General features: G+C 43.4%; 1 protein-coding gene across 1 annotated transcript in view; it reads left to right on the top strand.

The window, feature by feature from the left end:
• Positions 1-20917, top strand: part of rfx4 (regulatory factor X, 4) — a 92797-nt gene that overhangs the window by 42171 nt on the left and 29709 nt on the right. Inside the window, exons 9-13 of the mRNA XM_080191511.1 lie at positions 399-499; positions 13087-13145; positions 16198-16342; positions 17976-18070; positions 20385-20502. Coding sequence (XP_080047637.1) covers positions 399-499; positions 13087-13145; positions 16198-16342; positions 17976-18070; positions 20385-20502 — 518 coding nt within the window. The remainder of the gene's footprint in view (positions 1-398; positions 500-13086; positions 13146-16197; positions 16343-17975; positions 18071-20384; positions 20503-20917) is intronic.

Genomic DNA, 20917 nt, shown 5'->3' with positions numbered 1-20917 from the left:
TCGCCACACTCTAGCATCTGTTTGGGTACTGAGGGAGAATTTAGCATGGCCAATACACCTAACCAGTATGTCTTTCGGATTGTGGGTGGAAACCGGAGCACCCGGAGGAAACCCACGGAGACATGAGGAGAACATGCAAACACCACACAGACAGTGAACCAAGCCGGGCATTGAACCCGGGTCCCTGGCACTGTGAAGCAGCAGTGCTAACCACTGTGCCTTCATGTCGCCCCAAGAGAAGAGAAAATTATTTTAATCTGTAGCAATGTGTGAGTTCTGAAGTGTAACATATTAGTAATGTTCCACTATATTAAAGGTTAAATTTAAACGCAAAATGTTTTAGTGTGAGAATATCCTATAGGACTTGATTAACTTATTCCCTTTATTTCTCATTTCAGTTTGACACAGGTGATTCGCAAGTTTGCTAAACAGCTGGACGAGTGGCTAAAAGTTGCACTGCATGAACTTCCTGAAAATTTAAGAAATATCAAATTTGAACGTAAGTTGTAGATCAGTGAAAATATTACCTGGGACATGCATGCATAACACAGGTGTCAAATAAACGCCCGCGTGACTTACTTGTCTAATACTTTGTCACGGTGGAACTTGACTGAAGCAAATGCAAATACCCCGTGAGCTTGTATTATATTGAATGGTAAGACGTGAATAATATACACGCATTCAGAAATGTATATGCAACTCTTGTACTTTGACCTACCTGTCTCATTGTCTGGGAAAAACTGCAAATCTTTGACCTAAAGATTATTGAAAGAAACCGCCCCCCTGAAAAATCATCAAACCCCATTATTGCCCAGTCTCTGTACAACTGGTGGATATACTGCTGTTGTTCTCTGAAAAAAAGAACTCTGCAGCTGTTAACTGTGGTTCAATGGGTAGCATTCTTGCCTCTGTCCCACCAGGTTCTCCATCACAGAAACACAGAAATTAGGGGCAGGAGTAGGCTATTTGGTCCTTTGAGCATGCTCCACCATTCATTTTAATCTGATTTGATTTGATTTGATTTATTATTGTCACATGTATTGGCATATTGTTTCTTGTGCACTGTACTGACAAAGCACACCATTCATAGAGAAGGAAAGGAGAGAGTGCAGAATGTAGTGTTACAGTCATAGCTAGGGCATAGAAAAAGATCAACTTAATGTGAGGTAGATCTATTCAAGCCTGTCAGCAGCAGGGAAGAAGCTGTTCTTGAGTCGGTTGGTCCTCAGACTTTTGTATCTTTTTCCCAATGGACGAAGGTGGAAGAGAGAATGTCCAGAGTGCACGGGGTCCTTAATTATGCTGGCTGCTTTGCTGAGGCAGCAGGAAATGTAGGCAGTTAATGGGATGGGAGGCTGGTTTGCGTGATGGATTGAGCTACATTCACAACATTTTGTAGTTCATTGCGGTCTTGGGCACAGCAGGAGCCACACCAAGCTGCGATGCAACCAGAAAGAATGCTTTCTATGGTGCATCCGTAAAGGTTGGTGAAAGTCGTAGTGGACATGCCAAATTTTCTTAGTCTTTTGAGAAAGACCGCATTGGACAGAATGTACAACACCAGAAACAGCCTTGAGACGAAACATCCCGAGGCCTTGAGCTGATATTAAATTCAAAGGCATGGATGATCATCAAATTCAGTATGCTGATCCCGCCTTCCCCACTCCATGACCTGAGTTTAAAGGTCAGGGCCGAAATTGCAGTGCTGAGGGAGAGGTGCTGTTTTTCCAGATCAGACATTAAACCGAGACCATGTCTGCCCCACCAGGTGGATGTCAAAGATTCAAAAGTGCTATTTCAAGATGAGCAGGTGTGTTATCTCTGATGTCCTGTTCAATGTGTATCCCTGAATCAACATCACATGAAAACAGGTCATCTGGTCATTATCATGTGGCTGTTTCTGGGATCTTGCTGTGCACAAATTAGCTGCTGCATTTCCCACATTATAACAGTGACTACACTTCAGAATTAATTCATTGGTTGAGAGGGGTTTGAGCTATGTGGTGATCATGAAAGATGTTATATACATGTACATCTTCCCGTTCTTTTTGTAAGCACCATGGACAGAGCCTCTTTCACCAACTGGGAGAATTAGGTCAATGTGTTGCATTGCTGTTATTAAAAACATTACCAGTTCCCTCTCCTCCAGTGGACTGCCCTTGTCTCTGTTACCTATCCAATTGTCACCATTGACAAGGTTGTGTCACCTACAGCAGAGGATCCATGTGGTCCTCCGGAAGGGTCAGTCAGCAGAAACACTTCAGCGCACCGCTGTATTGATCTATCACATTTCATATGACAACATAACTTTTATTGCATCAATGCTGCATGTGTGTGAGTGTGTGTGTGTGTGTGTGTGTGTGTGTGTGAGCGTGTGTGTGCGCGTGCATGCATATATGTGTGCGTCTGTGTGTGTGTGTGTGTGTGTGTGTGTATATGTGTGTGTTTGTGTGTGTGTGTTGTGTTTTGCATACTGAAGTCATCAGCTGTCCGGCAATGATGACCCAATTGCCAAGGCTCCAAATTTATTTTCTTCTGCTAAATGACACAGTCAACGCGGTTGTATCACTTAGTTTAATCAACTTGTAACATCAAGTAATTCCAGTTTTTGGAGGGGTATTGACTGAGGATTCTTTTCCTGAATCGTTGCTTAGTTTCCTTCTCAGCTGGGTGGCTTTATTTTCCAATTTCTTACTTTTGTCTTCCATATCAACCGGTTTTCTGCTTAGACCTGAGTTGTCCTTTATTCTACACATTCATTTCCCCCTCCACCACCAAGTTTCCTGCACTGTGTCTTCACCAGTTGCAGTTTGGTCAGAGCCCATTGCAACTCCATCTTCTCTGTTGGTTTTTAATAACTCTTTTTCTTTCTCTTGATAGTCATCTGAAGTATTCTGAGAACTGATCATTTTTAGTGGTTCCTCTTCGTTAAGAGAATTCTCTGCAGTGAATATAGCCTTCAACCCTGTTTCCAAATTAGTTTCAACTTTGTTTTATTCCCAAATTGTTGCCTTTACAAACTGTTCTTCTTGGTTTCTGATTCTCATTCTCAGAGTGTGCAACTTTAACTCTCAGTCCATTCCTCTACCCTTTCAGTTTATCAGTTTCTGATTTTTCCCCCAAGTCCATCATTCTCTCCTAACAACATTTGGTAGCAATCTCTTCCTACTTATGCTTTGCATATTTTCAGACAACTGCCACATTCCTTTTGTTGAAGTTGGATCAAACTCTACTTCTATGTTCAACATTTCTTCCTCTTGTTATATTTATTAGAAGCATAGAATCTCTCTAGTGCAGATGTTGGCCATATGGCCCATCAAGCTTGCACCGACAGCAATACCACCCAAGCCCTTTCACCGTAACCCCACATATTTACCCTGCTGATCCCCTTGATACTAAGGGGCAATTTAGCATGACTAATAAACCTAACCCACACATCTTTGGAGAAAACCTGACAGGGCCTGGGACCCAGGTTCGATTCCAAGCTTTGGTCACTGTCAGTGTAGAATTTGCATGTTCTCCCTGTGACTGATTGGGTTTCCAACGGGTGCTCTGGTTTCCTCCCAGAGTTTGAAAGACGTGCTGGTTAGGTGCATGAATAGGTGCTGGAGTGTGGTGACTAGGGGATTTTCATAGTAACTTCATTGCAGTGTTAATGTAAGCCTTCTTGTGAGATTAGTGAATAAATAAAATAATAAATACTTCTGCTGTGGCTTGCCTGACTTTCTGACTGATTCTAATTTTATCGTCTGCTTATAATTTATTGCTAAAACTTCCAAGGACTTTCTCACTCCAGTATAACAGGATGGGATGCAACTGAAGTTTGCTGCTTCAGCTCTTCATTTAGGGTCTTCTGTTACCTTCATCCTGGGGTCTTTCAGTGCCCTCCTCCTGGGGACTTTCATTGCCCTCAAGGGGTTTTTCAGTGCCTTTCCTTAGGGGTCTTCAGTAGCCCACCTTGTCTCCATGGCTTCTCAAAGTGGAAGATTTAAACTTACTGGAATATGGCAACTAGTGTTGCAAGAAGAAGTGACCCTGCTCGCTGATCCCGCGCTGAGAAAGATTCAGCTCAATGGGGGAAGAAACGACAATCAGTAAATCTAATGAAATCAAATTAGTAAATTGATAAATGTTGGTAATTTTATTACTTAGCCTGGAATTCCTGTTCTAACTCTGATAAAGTGTGAGTGTCTATTTCACAATGCAGATTACAAAAAGTGTGGAAGTCTATCACACAAAGCAGATTACAAACAGTCCATGAGTCTATCACGCAATGCAGATTACAAACATTGTGAGGGCCTATCACACAGTGCAGGTTACAAACAGTGCGAAAGTCTATTACATAATGCAGATTACGGACAGTTTGAGATCTATCACACAGTGCAGGTTACAAACAGTGTGAGGGTCTATCATATAATGTAGATTACAAACAGTCCAGGGTTTATTGCACAATGCACACACAACAATAGAAAGAAAAGTTCTGTTTGGAGGGATCATTAAACCTTTGGGAAGAAAGGTTAGAAGACATTGAAGGTGAGACTAGAATGTGTGGTATGTACCATATCGATCAAACAATATATAATTGGGCAACCTAACTCCCCTCAGTGATTGAGCACAATAATGTGTATAATAATTTTCACAAGTGCACCAATTAACTCAATGTCTTCTCTTCACAGAAGGAAGGAGAAGATTCCTTTCACAAGAAATGGAGGAGTTAAACCCTTTGGTGCACGCATTGCCACATCATGTCTTCCCTTATTGGGGAGATGGTGGCAAAGTAGTCATATCACTGGACTCTGCAGGGTCCCAGGCTAATACCCACCAGCGTGGGTTCAAACCCAGTACAGCAACTATTGGAATTTGAATTAAATTCTGAAATTGAAAACTCACCTCAGTCACAATTAAAGCATTATCAATTATTGTTTTTAAAAAGTCTGGTTCAATGTAACACATTCTGGTCTCTTAATGGACTTAGCCCATTAGTACCATTCTCAGCCTTTATCACCATTTTCATTCCCTTTGTTGTTTTGTCTATGCCATTCCAATTGTTACAGCCCCCCACTCTCCCTCACCCTTACAGTATAAATCTTGTCTGATTTTCCTTGTTCTCAGCTTTGACAAAGGGTCGTCCAGACTTGAAACATTGGCTCTATTCTTTCTCCACAGATGCGGTGGAGACCTGCTGAGATTTTCCAACATTTTCTGTTTTTTTATCAGGTTCACTAATGTCACTTTATGGAAGGAAATCTGCTGTCCTTAACTGGTCTGGCCTACATGTGACTCCAGACCCTCAGCAATGCTGCCCTCTGAAATGGCTGTCACTCAGTTGTTCCAAACTACTACACCTTCACCCACCCATCTCGCCCCTGTTTCACCCGTAAAACCATCTGCCATTCTACAGGAAAAATCCTAACACTGTGGATGTACCTAAATCATATGGATTGCAGCAGTTCAAGAATGCAGCTCAACACTACCTTCTCAAGAGCAATAAATGCTGGCCTGGCCAGTGATGCTCACATCTCAAGAAAGAATAATTAAATTTAGCAACACAGAGACATGGACTTTTTTTTAGAATGATGATTCACTTGCTCCTTCACATGGAGGGCAGGTTGTGTGTGATGGAATGACTACAATTACACAATTGGAGTGTCTCTCATGAATGTTCCCATCTTGTTATGGATGCATTGCAGTCAGACCTCAAGAAGCATTTGAAGATTGTGGTCAACAAACTTCCTCTCTGTCTGAAAACATGTCCATAGTTCATGGCTCAACTTCCACCACAGGTAGGCCAGTTCCCTCATCCACCCTAACTAGAACAAGGATGAAACCGCCTGAACTTGGCACTAATCTGATCTGTAGCAGCCAACCTGAGCCCCAAGAAGCCTGAGTTGCTGTGGCAACATTCACTTTTCCATGCATGTTGCAGTCTGGAGTTGGTGATGATAGAGGCTCCAACATTCTCTCTTCCAGACATTCTCTCTTCCACCTTCCAGACATTCCAAACATTCTCCCTTCCACCTTTTTCCGTCAGGAAAAAGACACAAAAGTCTGAGGTCACGCACCAACCGACTCAAGAACAGCTTCTTCCCTGCTGCCGTCAGACTTTTGATTGGATTTACCCTGCAATAAGTTGATCGTTGATCTTTCTCCACACTCTAGCTATGACTGTAACACTACAGTCTGTACCCTGTCATTTCATTCTCAATGAATGGTATGCTCTGTCTGTATAGCTCGCAGGAAACAATACTTTTCACTGTATGTTAATACATGTGACAATAATAAATCAAACCAAATCAACACTCTTTCCATCACATGGCTGACTACTATTGGCGTGTGGTGGAGGATCTACAGATTGAAATTCAACCTGTTGGGTCACATTATGGACACATCTTCACCAAGTGCTGGATCAGGACTTGAACACAGAGCTGGGAGGCCAGGACATTATCCGCTGCGGCACAAGACTCTCAGAAGACAATGTCAGGATGAAATCTATTCAATTATTTGTACTTAGCGGGAGATACCTTCAGCAGTATTATCAGTCGAGCCAGTCAATCATGAAGGGTGAAACTCATGGAAGAGGCAGGTCTCTTGATCCAGTAAGAGTGTGGGCCCTGCCCTGAAAAGTAATGACCCCACAGCCGAGAAAGATCTCAGCGATCCAGGGATGGGTCTTTATTGCACATTTCACTCAAAAGCATCATTCTTACTCCCTCACAATGGGAGCAATCGGAACAGGAAGCCGGGAGACCTAACACGCAGAAGGCCATGATATTTTTCTAAATCACATACGTTGTTATCTGAAATGTGCTGCCAGAGAGGGAACTGGAAGCAGCTTCAATAATAGTGCTCAAAAGAGAATTGGATCATTTGTAAAGGAAGGACTTGGAGAAAGAGCAGAGGTCTGGGACTCATGGATAACTCTTCCAGAGACATGTTAGGTTGAATGGTTTTCTTCTATCCTGTGTCATTCTTTGGCAGATGTCACATTCATAGAATCCATGGAATCAGTGAATCCCTACAGTGCTGAAGGAGGTCATTTGACCCATTGAGTCCACACCAACAACAATCCCACCCAGGCCCTATCCTTGTAACCCTATGTAATCTCCCTGACACTAAGGGGCAATCCCACCCAGAGCTGTTCCCCAATAACTCCAAGTATTTACCCCACTATCCCTCTAACCTACTCATTTTGGGACACTAAAGGGCAATTTAGCTTGGCCAATCCATCTAACCTGTATAATTTTGGACTGTGGGAGGAATTTGGAACACCAAGAGCAAACCGATGCAGACACGGGGAGAACGTACAAACTTCGCACAGCCAGTCACCCGAGGCCAGAATTTAACCCAAGTCCCTGGTACTGTGAGGCAGCAGTGTGTTAACCGCTGTGCCACCGTGTCGCCCCTACACCTGCAAAATGCATTAAGCACATACATCAAAGCATGAAATAAAATGAACACAATTTCACCATTTTACCTTTTGCGTTTCTGTGCTGGAAGGAAAGTGTTTGTTGTCTGCAAGTGAACAGAATAGAACAGGTGTAACATTCCAATGAAAAATGAGCCAGATTAAATAAATGTAGGGCAAAAGTCTTTCCAGAAGGTAGGCGGTCCTGTCATTAGGATGCTCTGTATGGGCATAAGGTGGGAATTTGTCCGTATAATTGCCAGGAGAAGACGATTAAGAGCCAGCAGCTGGGGGTGATGTCCAATTAAAGATTGGGGTCGGGAGGCAGGCTTTCTATCCAATCAGAGGACTGGTAGCTATACAGCCTTGGCAATACCACTGAGGGAGCTGATGACAGCAAGGAGAATGTATGAGTGTCTCAATGTGTAGGCGTCCTTGGAGAGCTGAGGATAACTTCCTTTTTTTTAATGGGCCAGGAAGTCCCAGCAAATAGAGGATAACCCTCTGGCAACAGCTGTGGCCACACCAAAACACAAAGTTATCTGGTCATTATCATATGTGGCTATTTATGGGAGCTGTTCGTGACAAACTACAAAGATCAAAGAAAATTACAGCACAGGAGCAGGCCCTTCAGTCCTCCAAGCCTGCCCCCACCAAGCTGCCCATTTGAACTAAAACCCCAAAGAACAAAGAAAATTGCATCACAGGAACAGACCCTGTGGCCCTCCAAGCCTGCACAGACCATGCTGCTCTGCTGAACTAAAACCCCAAAGAGAGCTCACAAAAATCACAACACAGGAACAGGCCAATTGTGACACTTTCTGCATTATAATAGACTATACTAAAATTGATTTTAAAGTGCTTTGAGATTGTGAAAAGCATGAACACAATTTTTTTCTTTTTAATAATGCCCTTAAGACTCATCAAACCTTATTTTCACCAGATTTTGCTAATGGATTTTAGGGGGTAGGATTCTGATATGAATCATTTGCTTGTGAGGTGCAATCCCTTTCTGTGTAAATTTCAGTACCTTTTTTACTCAGCTACCTTTTTACTGAGGGGAGGTGTTGTGGCGCAGTGGATAGTGCCCCTGCCTCTGAACCAGCAGCACCAGGTTCAAGTCCCACTCCAGGTCTTGATGGCCAAGGAAGGTGCGTAGATAAAGTGATCAGACAGATTGGTTATTAGCCTGTGAATTTGTCCAATGGTAGTTGCTAAGACTGGGAGAGATTCCTGGTCAACCATGTGTTGGAAAGAATGTCGCAGCATCACTGTTTGTAGCTCCAGACTCAGGAATGTTTAAAAGGTGCATGTTGCCACACCAATTCTGACCACCTGAGCGTACGGTGACACACCACCACTGCTTTGTCACTCCAGTCTGCTAAAACGTCAATCTCAATTTGCCCCATTCATTCGAAAGGGAATGTACACTCTGTTCATACCCAGAGTGGACTCGAGTTTTCTTTCTGTGGTGTCCCCCATATTCTTGCTGAATGTACACTTTCGCAAATTGTCCACGTGTCTCACAGTTTCAGTGAAATGTTCATTTGCTGTTTTATTCTTTGCATTCCGCTCAACGTTTCTTCTTCTGGTTCCCTGTGCCTCAGCATTGGATTTACATTTTTCTGATCTCATTCCTGTCTGTCCTTTCTCTCAACACCAGGTTAAAGTCCAACAGGTTTATTTGGTAGCAATTGCCACTAGCTTTCGGAGCACTGCTCCTTTGTCAGGTGAATGGGGAGTTCTGATCACAAACTCCTCACTCACCTGACAAAGGATCAGCGCTGTGAAAGCTAGTGGATTTTGCTACCAAATAAACCTGTTGGACTTTAACCTGGTGTTGTGAGACTTCTTACTGTGTTTACCCCAGTCCAATGTCGGCATCTCCACATCATGCCCTTTCTCTGTCAGTGTTGGAACTTTGTCCGTGTTCTTCATTTTGGTTTCACTATTGGCCAGGTTGGTCTATGGCAGAAAAGCCTGAACTCTTATAATTGGGCAATTCATGACTTTGTTAACTGCTCACAGTTTGGAAAGTTTTGCGGCTTTTTCTTTTATTGCCTCCTCTTCTCTGTTCACCTGCTTCTTCAGCCCTTCTGCCTGTCTCCTGTAGCTTTTGGCTTCCTCTTGCTGAATCTTCTCTGCCAACTGGGTCATCCATTTGTCCAAAGTGATGTTCAATTCATTTTACTTTTAGTGTTTTTCCAGAAGAATAAACTTTATCCCGAGGCATTCCTGTGATGTGTTGAGGCCTTTCAATGTTATCCTTTTCTTTGTGGGGCTGATTTGAGTTTTCCTATAATTCAGCACAGTCTCCTGCTCACTCTGTACTGCTATCTCCCATTGCATTTTGGGTACTGTGTCAAGGTTTTCGTGAAGCTCTATTTTTAAGCCTTTTGGCTATTTCTCAGCCATTTTTTTCTTCTGCACTAAACTCTCCGGCTCATTCATTTCATTGCACTGAAATCATCAGCAACCATCTTGTGGTTTACTGAATTATTATCTAGCTGGCTCTGGGGTCTCTTGTCATCTTCACTCTGGGGTATTTTGTTGCCTCTGCTCTGGACTCTTTTGCTGTCCTTGTGTTTTATTTGGAGTTGCCCTCTTTCTGGGGTCTCTTATTGCCTTCAATGCTTTACTGGGAGTTGCCTTCTCCATGGGGTTTCTTCATCTTCTGTCCATGACCATTTTTCCTTGTAGTTACAGCTTTGCCCCTCTAAGGCTATCAGTGCTGTAACTGTTTAATTTCACTCAGGCTGCCTCTATTGTATTGGTTTAACTCTCTGTGACTTTCCTGTGTTTTTTAAGGACTGACAGGTTCTATGTCACTCAAGATTTTGTACTTTTGCTCACCCGTCTTTTTAATCTGACCAGTTTTTGTTATTTTGCATCTCTTGGGGTCCTGCCTTGGATTTTCGGGCATTCCAGTGGACTCCCCAACCTCAAAGTCTGTAGCAGAGGTTTTTCAACTTTTCTTTAAGTTTTCTTCTTGGGCACATGTATCTGTAGTCTGGCATCAGCTGCTTTTAGTCTTGTGGTTCATCGTTTGAAATGCCATCTTTCATATCACCGCTCATCACCACGTTGCGTTATCGTATCTCTGCTGATGTGATATCTTTAGAAAGCGACTACTGTTGTATCATAGTGTCAATGCTGAGCGCCTTGTTGCGTGATGGTGACTCAATGATGAGATCTCAAGACTTGTATGTTTAAAGATGAACCATTTATTGTTAATCTTTAGCTATTTACGGATCCCAGTTAATGGCATGCAAGCTCCTTCCAGAGTATTCTATAAGTATTCTACAATGCTGGGGCACTGAGTTTAAAAATTGGCAAGTCATGTTGCAGCTTTATAGAACCTTAGTTAGGCTGCACTTGGAATATAGTGTTCAATTCTGGGCGCCACACTACCAGAAGGATGTGGAGGCTTTGGAGTGGGTACAGAAAACATTTACCAGGATGTTGCCTGGCATGGAGGACATTAGCTATGAGGAGAGGTTGGAGGAACTTGGTTTATTCTCACTGGAATAACGGAGGTTGAGGCGCGACTTGATAGAAGTCTATGGGATTATGAGGAACATGTCAGAAGTGGATAGTCAGAAGCTTTTTCCCATACTGGAAGAGTCAATTACTTGGGAGCATAGGTTTGAGGTGCAAAGGGCAAGGTTTAAAGGAGATGTGTGAGGCAAGTTTTTTACACAGAGGGTGGTGGGTGTTTGGAACTCGCTGCTGGGGGATGTAGTGGAAGCAGATATGATAGTGACTTTTAACAGGTGTCTTGGCAAGTACGTGAATAGGATGGGAATAGAGGGATATGGTCCCTGGAATGGTAGGGGACTTTAGTTCAGTTGGGCAGCATTTTTGGTGCAGGCTCAGAGGGCCAAAGGGCCTGTTCCTGTGCTGTAATTCTCTTTGTTCGTTGTTCTCTGAGTCTGTTACCAGGTGACTCTGCATGTCATACGATGGGCGATGCTGTTCTCCAGTCACACGAGCACCTTTATATTACAAAGGCATACAGGCACATGCAGCATAATACAACACTGACCATCTGGGAGGACATCTGGGAGACATCTGGTGTTGTCAGACTTTTTACTCATCTGGGAGGAGCCACAAAGAGCTACTACCCTTACTCCGCCCATTTTGGGGTTTGCAGCATTACTGCTATCTCTGGGTGACAATTGGAAATTGATTGGTCAATTTATTTTGCTGAGCATTAAGAAACCAATAATTAAGGAGATATTTTGTGATGTCTGGGACATTCTAGATAAACTTGCATTGGAAGTTTATCTGGGCGGCACGGTGGCACAGTGGTTAGCACTGCTGCTTCACAGCCCCAGGGACCTGTGTTTGATTCCCGGCTCAGGTCACTGTCTGTGTGGAGTTTGCACATTCTCCTCGTGTCTGCGTGGGTTTCCTCCGGGTGCTCTAGTTTCCTCCCACAGTCCAAAGATGTGCAGGTTAGGTTGATTGGTCATGCTAATTTTGCCCCTTAGTGTCCCGGGATGCGTAGGTTAGAGGGATTAGTGGGTAGGGCCTGGGTGGGTTTGTGGTCGGTGCAGACTCGATGGGCTGAAGGGCCTTTTTCTGCACTGCAGGGTTCTGTGATTCTATGAAGTGGTCCAGTGAAGGCTCACTAAATTGATCTCTGGAATGAGGGGATTGCCCTGTGGTGTGATGCTGAGTAAATTGAACTTTTGTTCTCTGGAGTTCAGAAGAATGAATGGCAACCTCATTGAAAGCTACAAGATTCTGAAGGGGTTTGATGGGATGGAGAGATTGTTTCAGCTGGTCAGGCAAACTGACTATCTCAAGATCATATAGGACTGAGATGAGGAGGAATTACTTCACTCAGACGGTTGGGAATCTCTGAAATTCTCTACTCCAGAGGGATAGAATCATCAAATCCCTACAGTCCAGAAGAGGCCATTCGGCCATCGATGATGTGCCAACTCCTTGACAGAGTATTCTACCCAGGCCCTCTCCCCCACTCTATCTCTATAACCCCACACATTTCCCATGGCTAATCCATTTAGCCCACATATCTTGGGACAAAAATGTGCAGGTTAGGTTGATTGGCCATGCCAAATTGCCCCATAGTGTCAGAGGGATTAGCAGGGTAAATATGTGGGGCTGCAGGGATAGGGGCCTGGGTTGGATTGTTGTTGATGCAGGTGCAATTGGCCAAATGGCCTCCTTCTGCACTGTAAGGATTCTATGATTATATGACATTAAGGGGCAATTTATCATGGCCAATCCACCTAACCTTTGGACTGTGGGACAGAACCAGAACACCTGGAGGAAACCCATGTAGACACAGGGAGAAAGTGCAGACTCCACACAGGCAGTGATTCAAGGCCAGAATTAAACCTAGGTCCCTGGCACTATAAGACAGCAGCACTAACCACTGTGCCATCATGCTTTTATGTGGATGCTCATTGAATATATTTAAAGATAGACTGATTTTTGGTGTCTCAGGGAATGAAGGAATGTGGGGAATGGGTGAAAAATGGAGTTGAAGCCCAAGATTGGCCATGATCACAGCAACGGGCCCTATGTTTTTTTCCAGCTCCTATTTCTTGTGTTGTTGACTGCAGGGAATGACAAGTGGTTCGATCTATCAGAATTTTACAATTGTACCTGTTATTTATTCATTTGAAGTCTCCTTTGTGTTTCCCTTTCAGTGGCAAGAAGATTTTCACAGGTTCTCAGACGCCAGACCTCATTAAATCACCTCTGTCAGGTAACTCATTCCGTTGAAACACGAACCCACCTTTATCCTTCACCATGGCTGGTTAGCCTGCTGATTATTTCCATCATTTTCTGTTTTTATTTCAGGTTTTTTGCAAAGTAAGTAATTCAGACGTTTTTAAATGAACCATTTTCTCACAGTTTGTGTGGGCGTTTAGGATAAGTGATGTGTAAGTTGTCCACTAACTCATCCACTCCCCTACATTCCATATCCTTGACCAACCTTTACTGCCATCACTACTTCCAAAGCATCTGATTATAAATCCTAATTCTCAACTCCAAGCTTTTTGATACTTGGGTGTTCAGTATCAGTATCATTGGTAAGGGCAAAATTATTGCTCATTCCTAGTTGCCATTCAGAATTTTACAATGCCACTTCAGAGGACAATCCAATTTCAACCATGTTGGTCTGGGTTTGGAGCTGAATATAGGACCAGACTGGTTAGGAAGGCCACATTTCCTTCCCTAAAGGACAGAGGCGAACTAGTTGGGTTTTTATGATCATCTGACAGTTTCATGGTCATTCTAACTGACTCCAGCTTTCTGCTTCCAGATTTGTTAAAACCCAATTCAAACCCATGGTGGGACTTGAACCTAGTTCTCTGGATTATTGGTCTAGGCCTCTACATTACTATTCCAGTAACACAGCCACTACATTACCCTCCGTGGCCATGCCCCACCCTACCTCTGCAACATACTCCAGCTGTAAGTACCACTGCACACCCTCCACTCTTCCCACTCCAGACTCCTTTGCATCCATCCATTTCTTTGCTCCTTGTTTGGTTGCGCTGTTTTGGCTCCAGACTTTAGAATGTTCTCCCTGAACTCCTCCACCTTTACTAACTCCCCTGCCTCCTTACCACCTTCTGCTTTGGTCACATAATCGTTACACAGAGTTGCATGGAATGTATAGCACAGAAACAGGCCAGTCAACCCAACTCGGTTACGCTGGCCTCCATGCTCCTTCCAACTTGCTTCAACTTGCCCTCTCAGCATAGGCTTCTGTTCTTTAATCCCTCGTGTGTTTATTCAACTTTTCTTTAAACATATCTCTGCTATTCACCTCAACAATTCCACTGTGGTAGCAAACTGCACATTTTCACCCTCCTCTGAGTAAAGATGTTTCTCCTGAATTCCTGAATAAATTTATTAATCATGATGTGGAGTTGCCAGCGTTGGACTGGGGAAGGCACAGTAAGTAGTCTCACAACACCAGATTAAAGTCCAACAGGTCTATTTGGTACCACGAGCTTTTGGACCGCTGCCCCTTCACCAGGACTCTAAATTTATTAGTGACCATCTTATATTTGTCGCCTCAGAAAGGGTTTGATGGAATGGGTGTAGAGAGAATGTTTCCTCTTGTGCAGAAGAGCTTAATTTAAAAGCATCAATATAATGTAAGCACCAAGAAATCCAACAGGGAATTCAAAAAGAACTTCTTTATCCGGAGCACGGTGAGAATGTGTAAGTCGTGACCACAGGGAGTAGTTGAAACAAATAATGCCTCTGATTCTCTGATCTCATTTGCCCCGCCACCACTGTCAGCGGAAATGGAAAATTTGATGCTCAGCCAAATTTCCATTCACTGCAGCGAGACCGGAGATTCCCAGATACGGACAAAGTCGGAGAATTCTGGCTAACACATATGTTTTTAAGGGAAGGGTGGATAAACACAAGAAACGGAAGGGAATAGAAGGTTTTACTGATCAATTTGGATGAGGACAGGCAGAAGGAGGTTTGAGTGGACCATAAATGTCGCAAAGACTGGTTGGATTAAATGACCTGTTTCTGTACCACATATCCTATACCATCCTAATGGTATACCTTTTCCAAAGCCTGAGCTCCTTCCAACTTAAATTCTGAATTGAACATTTTTGCTTTATAACATTCAGCATGTTGTTATTCATTCTTTGGATGTGGGTGTATCTAACATCCCAGCTGCCTTGAGAAGGCGATGATGGTTCTTCTTGAATCACTGGAGTCCCTGTACTGATGGTGCTTCCATGATGTTGCGTAGAGGGTATTGAAGTGATGATTTTAAACACCAAAGTCAAAATGGTTCATGAAGTGGGTATTAGTGTAGTTATTAATGCACTCAGGATTGTCCAACAAATGCTGCCTAATTACAATGTTCTGATCAGCTTAGCTTGTTGTTCAAACCATATCCCACTGCTATTATGCAGTGGCTATGTGAATGGTATTTTTGACTAACAAGATGCTGCCATCAGTCCAAAAGGAAATGTTCATAAAAGGGAGAGTATACACCATACAACAACCAGCCTGCATTTGCAAAATCCAAAACTGTAATAAGTCCAAGGAGATGAAAATCCCATCACCAAAGTTCCTTTACTTACAAGATCCCACCATACCATACAGAGTGCTCACAGTGTGCTATCTGCATCAGGAATGCAGAGGGACTGACACTCCGGTTTAAACACAGGACATGGGACTCCTTGATTGAGACCTAATTGATGGCCCAATCAAACACTCAAACAGGCCAACCTCAATTACCTGATTAAAGTCATCACAAAAACAAAACATCTACCATTCGGTGTGATTTCACAACTGGGCAGCAGTTGCTGAACAACTCTGATTGTGCTACTGGCTACACTAACAATCAATTTAAGATAATCAGCTCACAATGCGTCTCATTTACACTCATTAGAAGTGCCATACACTGCGACCATCGGCTCTGCAAGCAAAAAGAGTATATTCGAGCGCCCTGCCCTTTTCCCATTACTTGGAAGCTTGGGGAGCTTATAGTTGCTCGTTACTTTCTCCATGGCAACATCTCAGCCAGTCAGAGTCAACTTGCCAACCAATCAGCGTTCTTTATTCTTGTAGTATAAATTGTTGTGATTGTTTGAAATTTGGTATCCTTGTCTTTGTCCTGACGAATGCAAGATGAAAAGCTTCAACAACATGTATAAATGTATTTAACATGTATGTTAATTATACTTGTTTTGCACAAGTCTCCCTTTAGTATCACAGACCAGGAAATAACCATCGCAGACTAAAGAAGCCTGCTATTTGACCCCCTGTAGGCATCACGGGCAGTGATCCACAGCGCAGATATAACTTTCCAAATGTTGGAAGACTGGCGGAATGTGGACCTGAACAGCATTACCAAACAGACTCTGTACACCATGGAGAATTCGCGAGAGGAGCACAGAAAACTCATTGTGAAATGTAAGAATGCAATAACCACACAATGGAAATTCTACCATAAACATTCTCTCTTAAATCTTTGTCGTAAAGACTTAGCAGCATTTAGAAACAGCCTGTGTGTGTGATCATTCCTCCAGTTGCACTAGAATAAATGCTCCAAATTTCAAAGGTTTTCCAAATGAGTCAGTACAGGCTAGATGGGCTGAATGGCCCTCTTCTGTATGGTACGAATTTAACGATTTTATGTTCTCTGTGCCTTGCTATTAGCATACAATGTATAACTTGTTTGGCTCTAGCATGGACATGATGGGCTGAAGGGTGTCATTTTCTGCTATGGTGTTGCTTTGTCTGTTATTTTATCAGAGGTGAAGTAATTTTTCAATAGCAGTCACTATTGTAATGTAGGAAGCAGTGCAACCAATTGGCGCAGAGCAAGATCCCATTAATAGCAATCCGATAGGTGTTCAGTTCGCTTGTTTCTGGGCGGTTAGATGAGGATAAATATTGAGCCAGGGCACTGGAGCAAACTCCTGCTGTTCTTCGAAGTAGTGCCGTGGGATCTGTTACACCCATCAGAGACAGCAGATGCCTAATTTCAGACTGGCCAGGGCCAGCAAGCTGAGATTTGTGTTGTAACCAAGTCCAGATTTAGACTGACCAAGGGGAATTCCCACCCCTTGTGTCTGGTGAAACTGGATCACCCTCCACACCGAGTCTGGATCATTCTCCATACTGAAACTGGATTACCCACCACAGTGAGACTGGATCACCCACCACAGTGAGACTGGATCACTCTCCAAGGTGAAACTGGATCTCCCCTACAATGAAAGTGGATTACTCCCTACAATGAAACTGGACCACTCTCTTCAGTAAGACTGGATTTTCATTTGCAGTAAGGCTGGATCATTCCCAGCTGTGTGACTGGATTATCCACTGAAGTGAGACTGGATCACCCTTTGTATCAAGACTGGATCACTTTCTGGAGGGTGGTTTGATCATCCTTTGCACTAAGACTGGATCTCCATCTACAGTGTGATTAGATCATTGTATGCAGTAAGACTGGATCACAATCTGCAGTGTGACTGCATCACCCCCTGCAATAAGACTGGATCACAATCTGCAGTGTGATTAGATAATCCCCTGTGATGTGACTGGATCACCCACTGCAATAAGACTGGATCATAATTTATAGTGAAACTGGATCACCATCTGCAGTGTGACAAATCCCCTCTGTTTTGCGACTGGATAATCCTTTGCAGTGTGACTGGATCACCCTCTTCACTGTGACTGAATCATCCACTGCAGTCTGACTGGATCACCCATTGCAGCGTGACTGGAATCACCATCTGCAGTGTGACTGGATCACCCTGTGCAATAAGACTGGATCACCACATGCAGTGTGACCGGCTCACCATCCTCAGTGTGACTGGACCATCCTCTGCAGTGTGACTGGACCATCCTCTGCAGTGTGACTGGACCATCCTCTGCAGTGTGACTGGATCACCCTGTACAGTGTGACTGGATCACCCTGTGCAGTGTGACTGGTCCACTGAGTGTTTGCTGCATGAATATCTGTGTAATTGTGAGTATTGTTCCCATGCCTTTACAATCACCATGGCTCACTCATCTATTTTGCTCCTTTTTGTGTCACTAGTGTATCAGGAATTTGATAATCTATTAGAGGAACAATCGCCCACTGAGTCCTACATTGAGTGGCTGGATTCCATGGTGGACAGATGTGTTGTCAAGGTTGGTAAGCAGAAGTTGACCTCACTTCTTAACCCCAGTGTAGGTGACTATATTTAAGGATGAGATAGATGAAATTTTGATCTTACTGAAGGGAAGAGGCCAAAGGATCTGAGGACTGGGTGGGAAGTGGAGTTAAAACCCACAATCATATTGAGTGGTGGAGTAGACTCAAGTGACTCTGTGATCTACTCCAGCTCTTGTCTGTTATGCCCTTGTAAGTTGTGGTTTGCAGCTATATAAATGATCGTAGGACAAATGTTCCACGCACTGATGGGACCATAGTGAGGCAATGTGCACAGACTATGCTAATCATTGTAACATTTAGATTGCAAAAATTAATTGACATGATTCAACGTAAAAACCTATATTTATTGGCTGCCAATTAGCTTGCAGGAATAATTGAAAAGTAAAGAATACAAAACCCACCATCTGGAAATGTAGAACATTAAGGAGCACTTTAAAAACCTTCTGCGCTGGTCCTTTATTGTAATCCTAAACAGTACACACTAGGAGATTCTGCCCACAACTCCATCCTCCAGCCCCTCAACCCCTGAGCTGCTGACTCTAGCTGAAGTTTCGGGATAGTTTGGTGATGTGTTGATGGGAAGCATAGACTGAGGGTTCTCATTAGAGAAATGAAGGTGGAGTTAGACGAGTTGTCATTTTAAAAAGCCTGGGAAGATTGTGACGTAATGATTATGTTACTGGAGTTTCAGGCTCTGTGGGGCGTGGGTTCAAATCCACCACAGCAGTTGGTGGAATTTAAATTCAATTAATAAAATCTAGGATTAAAGCTAGCATCAGTGATTGTGACCATGAAACTATCACCGTTTCCTGTAAAAACCCATCTTGTTCACTAATGTCCTTTATGGAAGGAAATCTGCCATCTTCACTTGGTCTGGCCTACATGTGACTTCAGATCCACAGCAATGTGGTATGGGACTAAAGGGATCAAGGGATATGGGGGATGGTGAAATCAGGATATTAAATCGACAATCAGCCATGACCAAAATGAATGACGGAGCAGACTCGAAGGGCCAAATGGCCTCCTCCTGCTATTTACTATATTTCTATATCCCTCAACTATCCATGTGAAATGGCCCAGCAAAGCAGTCAATTCAAGGGCAATTTGAGATGGCAAACAAATGCTGGCCTAGCGACACCCACATGAGCAGCACGGTGGTTAGCATTGCTGCCTCACCATGCCAGGGACCCCGGTTCGATTCCGGCCTTGGGTAATTGTATGTCTGGAGTTTGCATGTTCTCCACATATCTGCATGGGTTTCCTCTGGGTACTCTGGTTTCCTCCCACACTCCAAAGATGTGCAAAGATTAATTGGCCATGCTAAATTGTCCCTTACAGTCCAAAGATGTATAGGTTAGATGGGTTAGCCATGATAAATGTGTGGGGTGGGGTTATGAGGATAGGGCCGGGGAGAGGGCACGGGTCAGATATTCTGTTCGGGAGTTGGTGCAGACTCAATGGGCTGAAAGGCTTCCTTCTGCATTGTAGGGATTCTATGACACACCATGAAAGATGATGGGCTGAATGGCCTCCTTTTATGACGTGCAGGTTATAATTTCCTTAAAAGACAGAAACATTCATGTTTATGCAGTCCCTTTTTTAAGGTTGTAATGACTTTAATCAAGCCATTGAGGTTGGCCTATTGGAATATGAACTCCCTGATTAAGGGGCGGCTAGCACGGTGGCACAGTGGTTAACACTGCTGCCTCACATCTCCAGGGACCCAGATTCGATTCCTAGCTTGGGTCACTGTCTGTGCAGAGTCTGTATGTTCTCCCCATGTCTATATCGGTTTCCTCCGGGTGCTCCAGTTTCCTCCCACAGTCCAAAGATGTGCTGATTGGGTGAATAAAAGATGTCCCTGATTATGGGACCAATTAATGGGCCAAACAGGGAGTCATTTCCTTGTATTTAACTAGGAGTGTCAATTCCTCTGGCACTCCTGAAGGTAGACTACTGACTGATAGCACTCTGTGCACTGCTGTTGGAATTGCAACTAAAGGGATTTTTATGTTTTCAAGAAGTTATTACAAAAGTTCTTCAAATAGTATTTGTTACAGTGAAATTGACCGTCTGTTTTCAATAGCTTGGTCAATTTGCACGCAGTGTGGCCCTTCAAACAGCAGTGAGAAGATGGATTTGTTAATCTGAATTAAGTGCTTTGTCAGTGATAGTGAGCACTGAAGAGGAAGAGGATGAAAAACGTATTTTGGAATGTGAGATAATTAACAAAAAGCCTGGCCTCCTCGATGCCGACATGCTAACAGTTTGAGAATGTTTATTTTGCAGGTTGCAGCGCTGAGGCCTGGGAGTCTGAAAAGAGTGGCCCGGCAATTCCTCTTGATGTGGTCCTGCTTTGGGACAAGAGTTATTCGGGACATGACGTTGCACAGTGCACCGAGTTTCGGTAAGCTACCCCTAGGTCAGTCTTGTGCTGGAAAATGGAGTTAAATTCAAAATCATATCTGCCGCGACCTTACTGAATGCTAGAACAGACCGGAGGGGCTGAATGGCCTAACTCTTGCTCCTAATTGTTTTAAATGATTTAATATTCTTATTTCACTATAACTGCCAATTTCTACCAGTGGGAAATAAGAAAATAGATTATAGAGTAACCTAACAAGAATCATCGAAACAAAATCTTAAAAATTCCTACAAATGTGTCAAATAAATGATTAAACCGGGGTCCCCGAGAGAAAGGGGCAGGAGCAATGATAATAGTATAGAAATGGCAGAGATATTAAACAAATTCTTTATATCAGATATTCTATATTCAAGGTAACAGAAACAAAAGACATTTCTAGAAACTAGGGGTCCACCGA

The sequence above is a fragment of the Carcharhinus amblyrhynchos genome, chromosome 6 (assembly GCF_965287045.1).
Source record: "Carcharhinus amblyrhynchos chromosome 6, sCarAmb.v2.hapA, whole genome shotgun sequence".
NCBI classification, from domain to species: Eukaryota; Metazoa; Chordata; class Chondrichthyes; order Carcharhiniformes; family Carcharhinidae; genus Carcharhinus; species Carcharhinus amblyrhynchos.
Note: the sequence above shows the minus strand (reverse complement) of the source record. Positions and strands in the feature narration are given on the sequence as shown.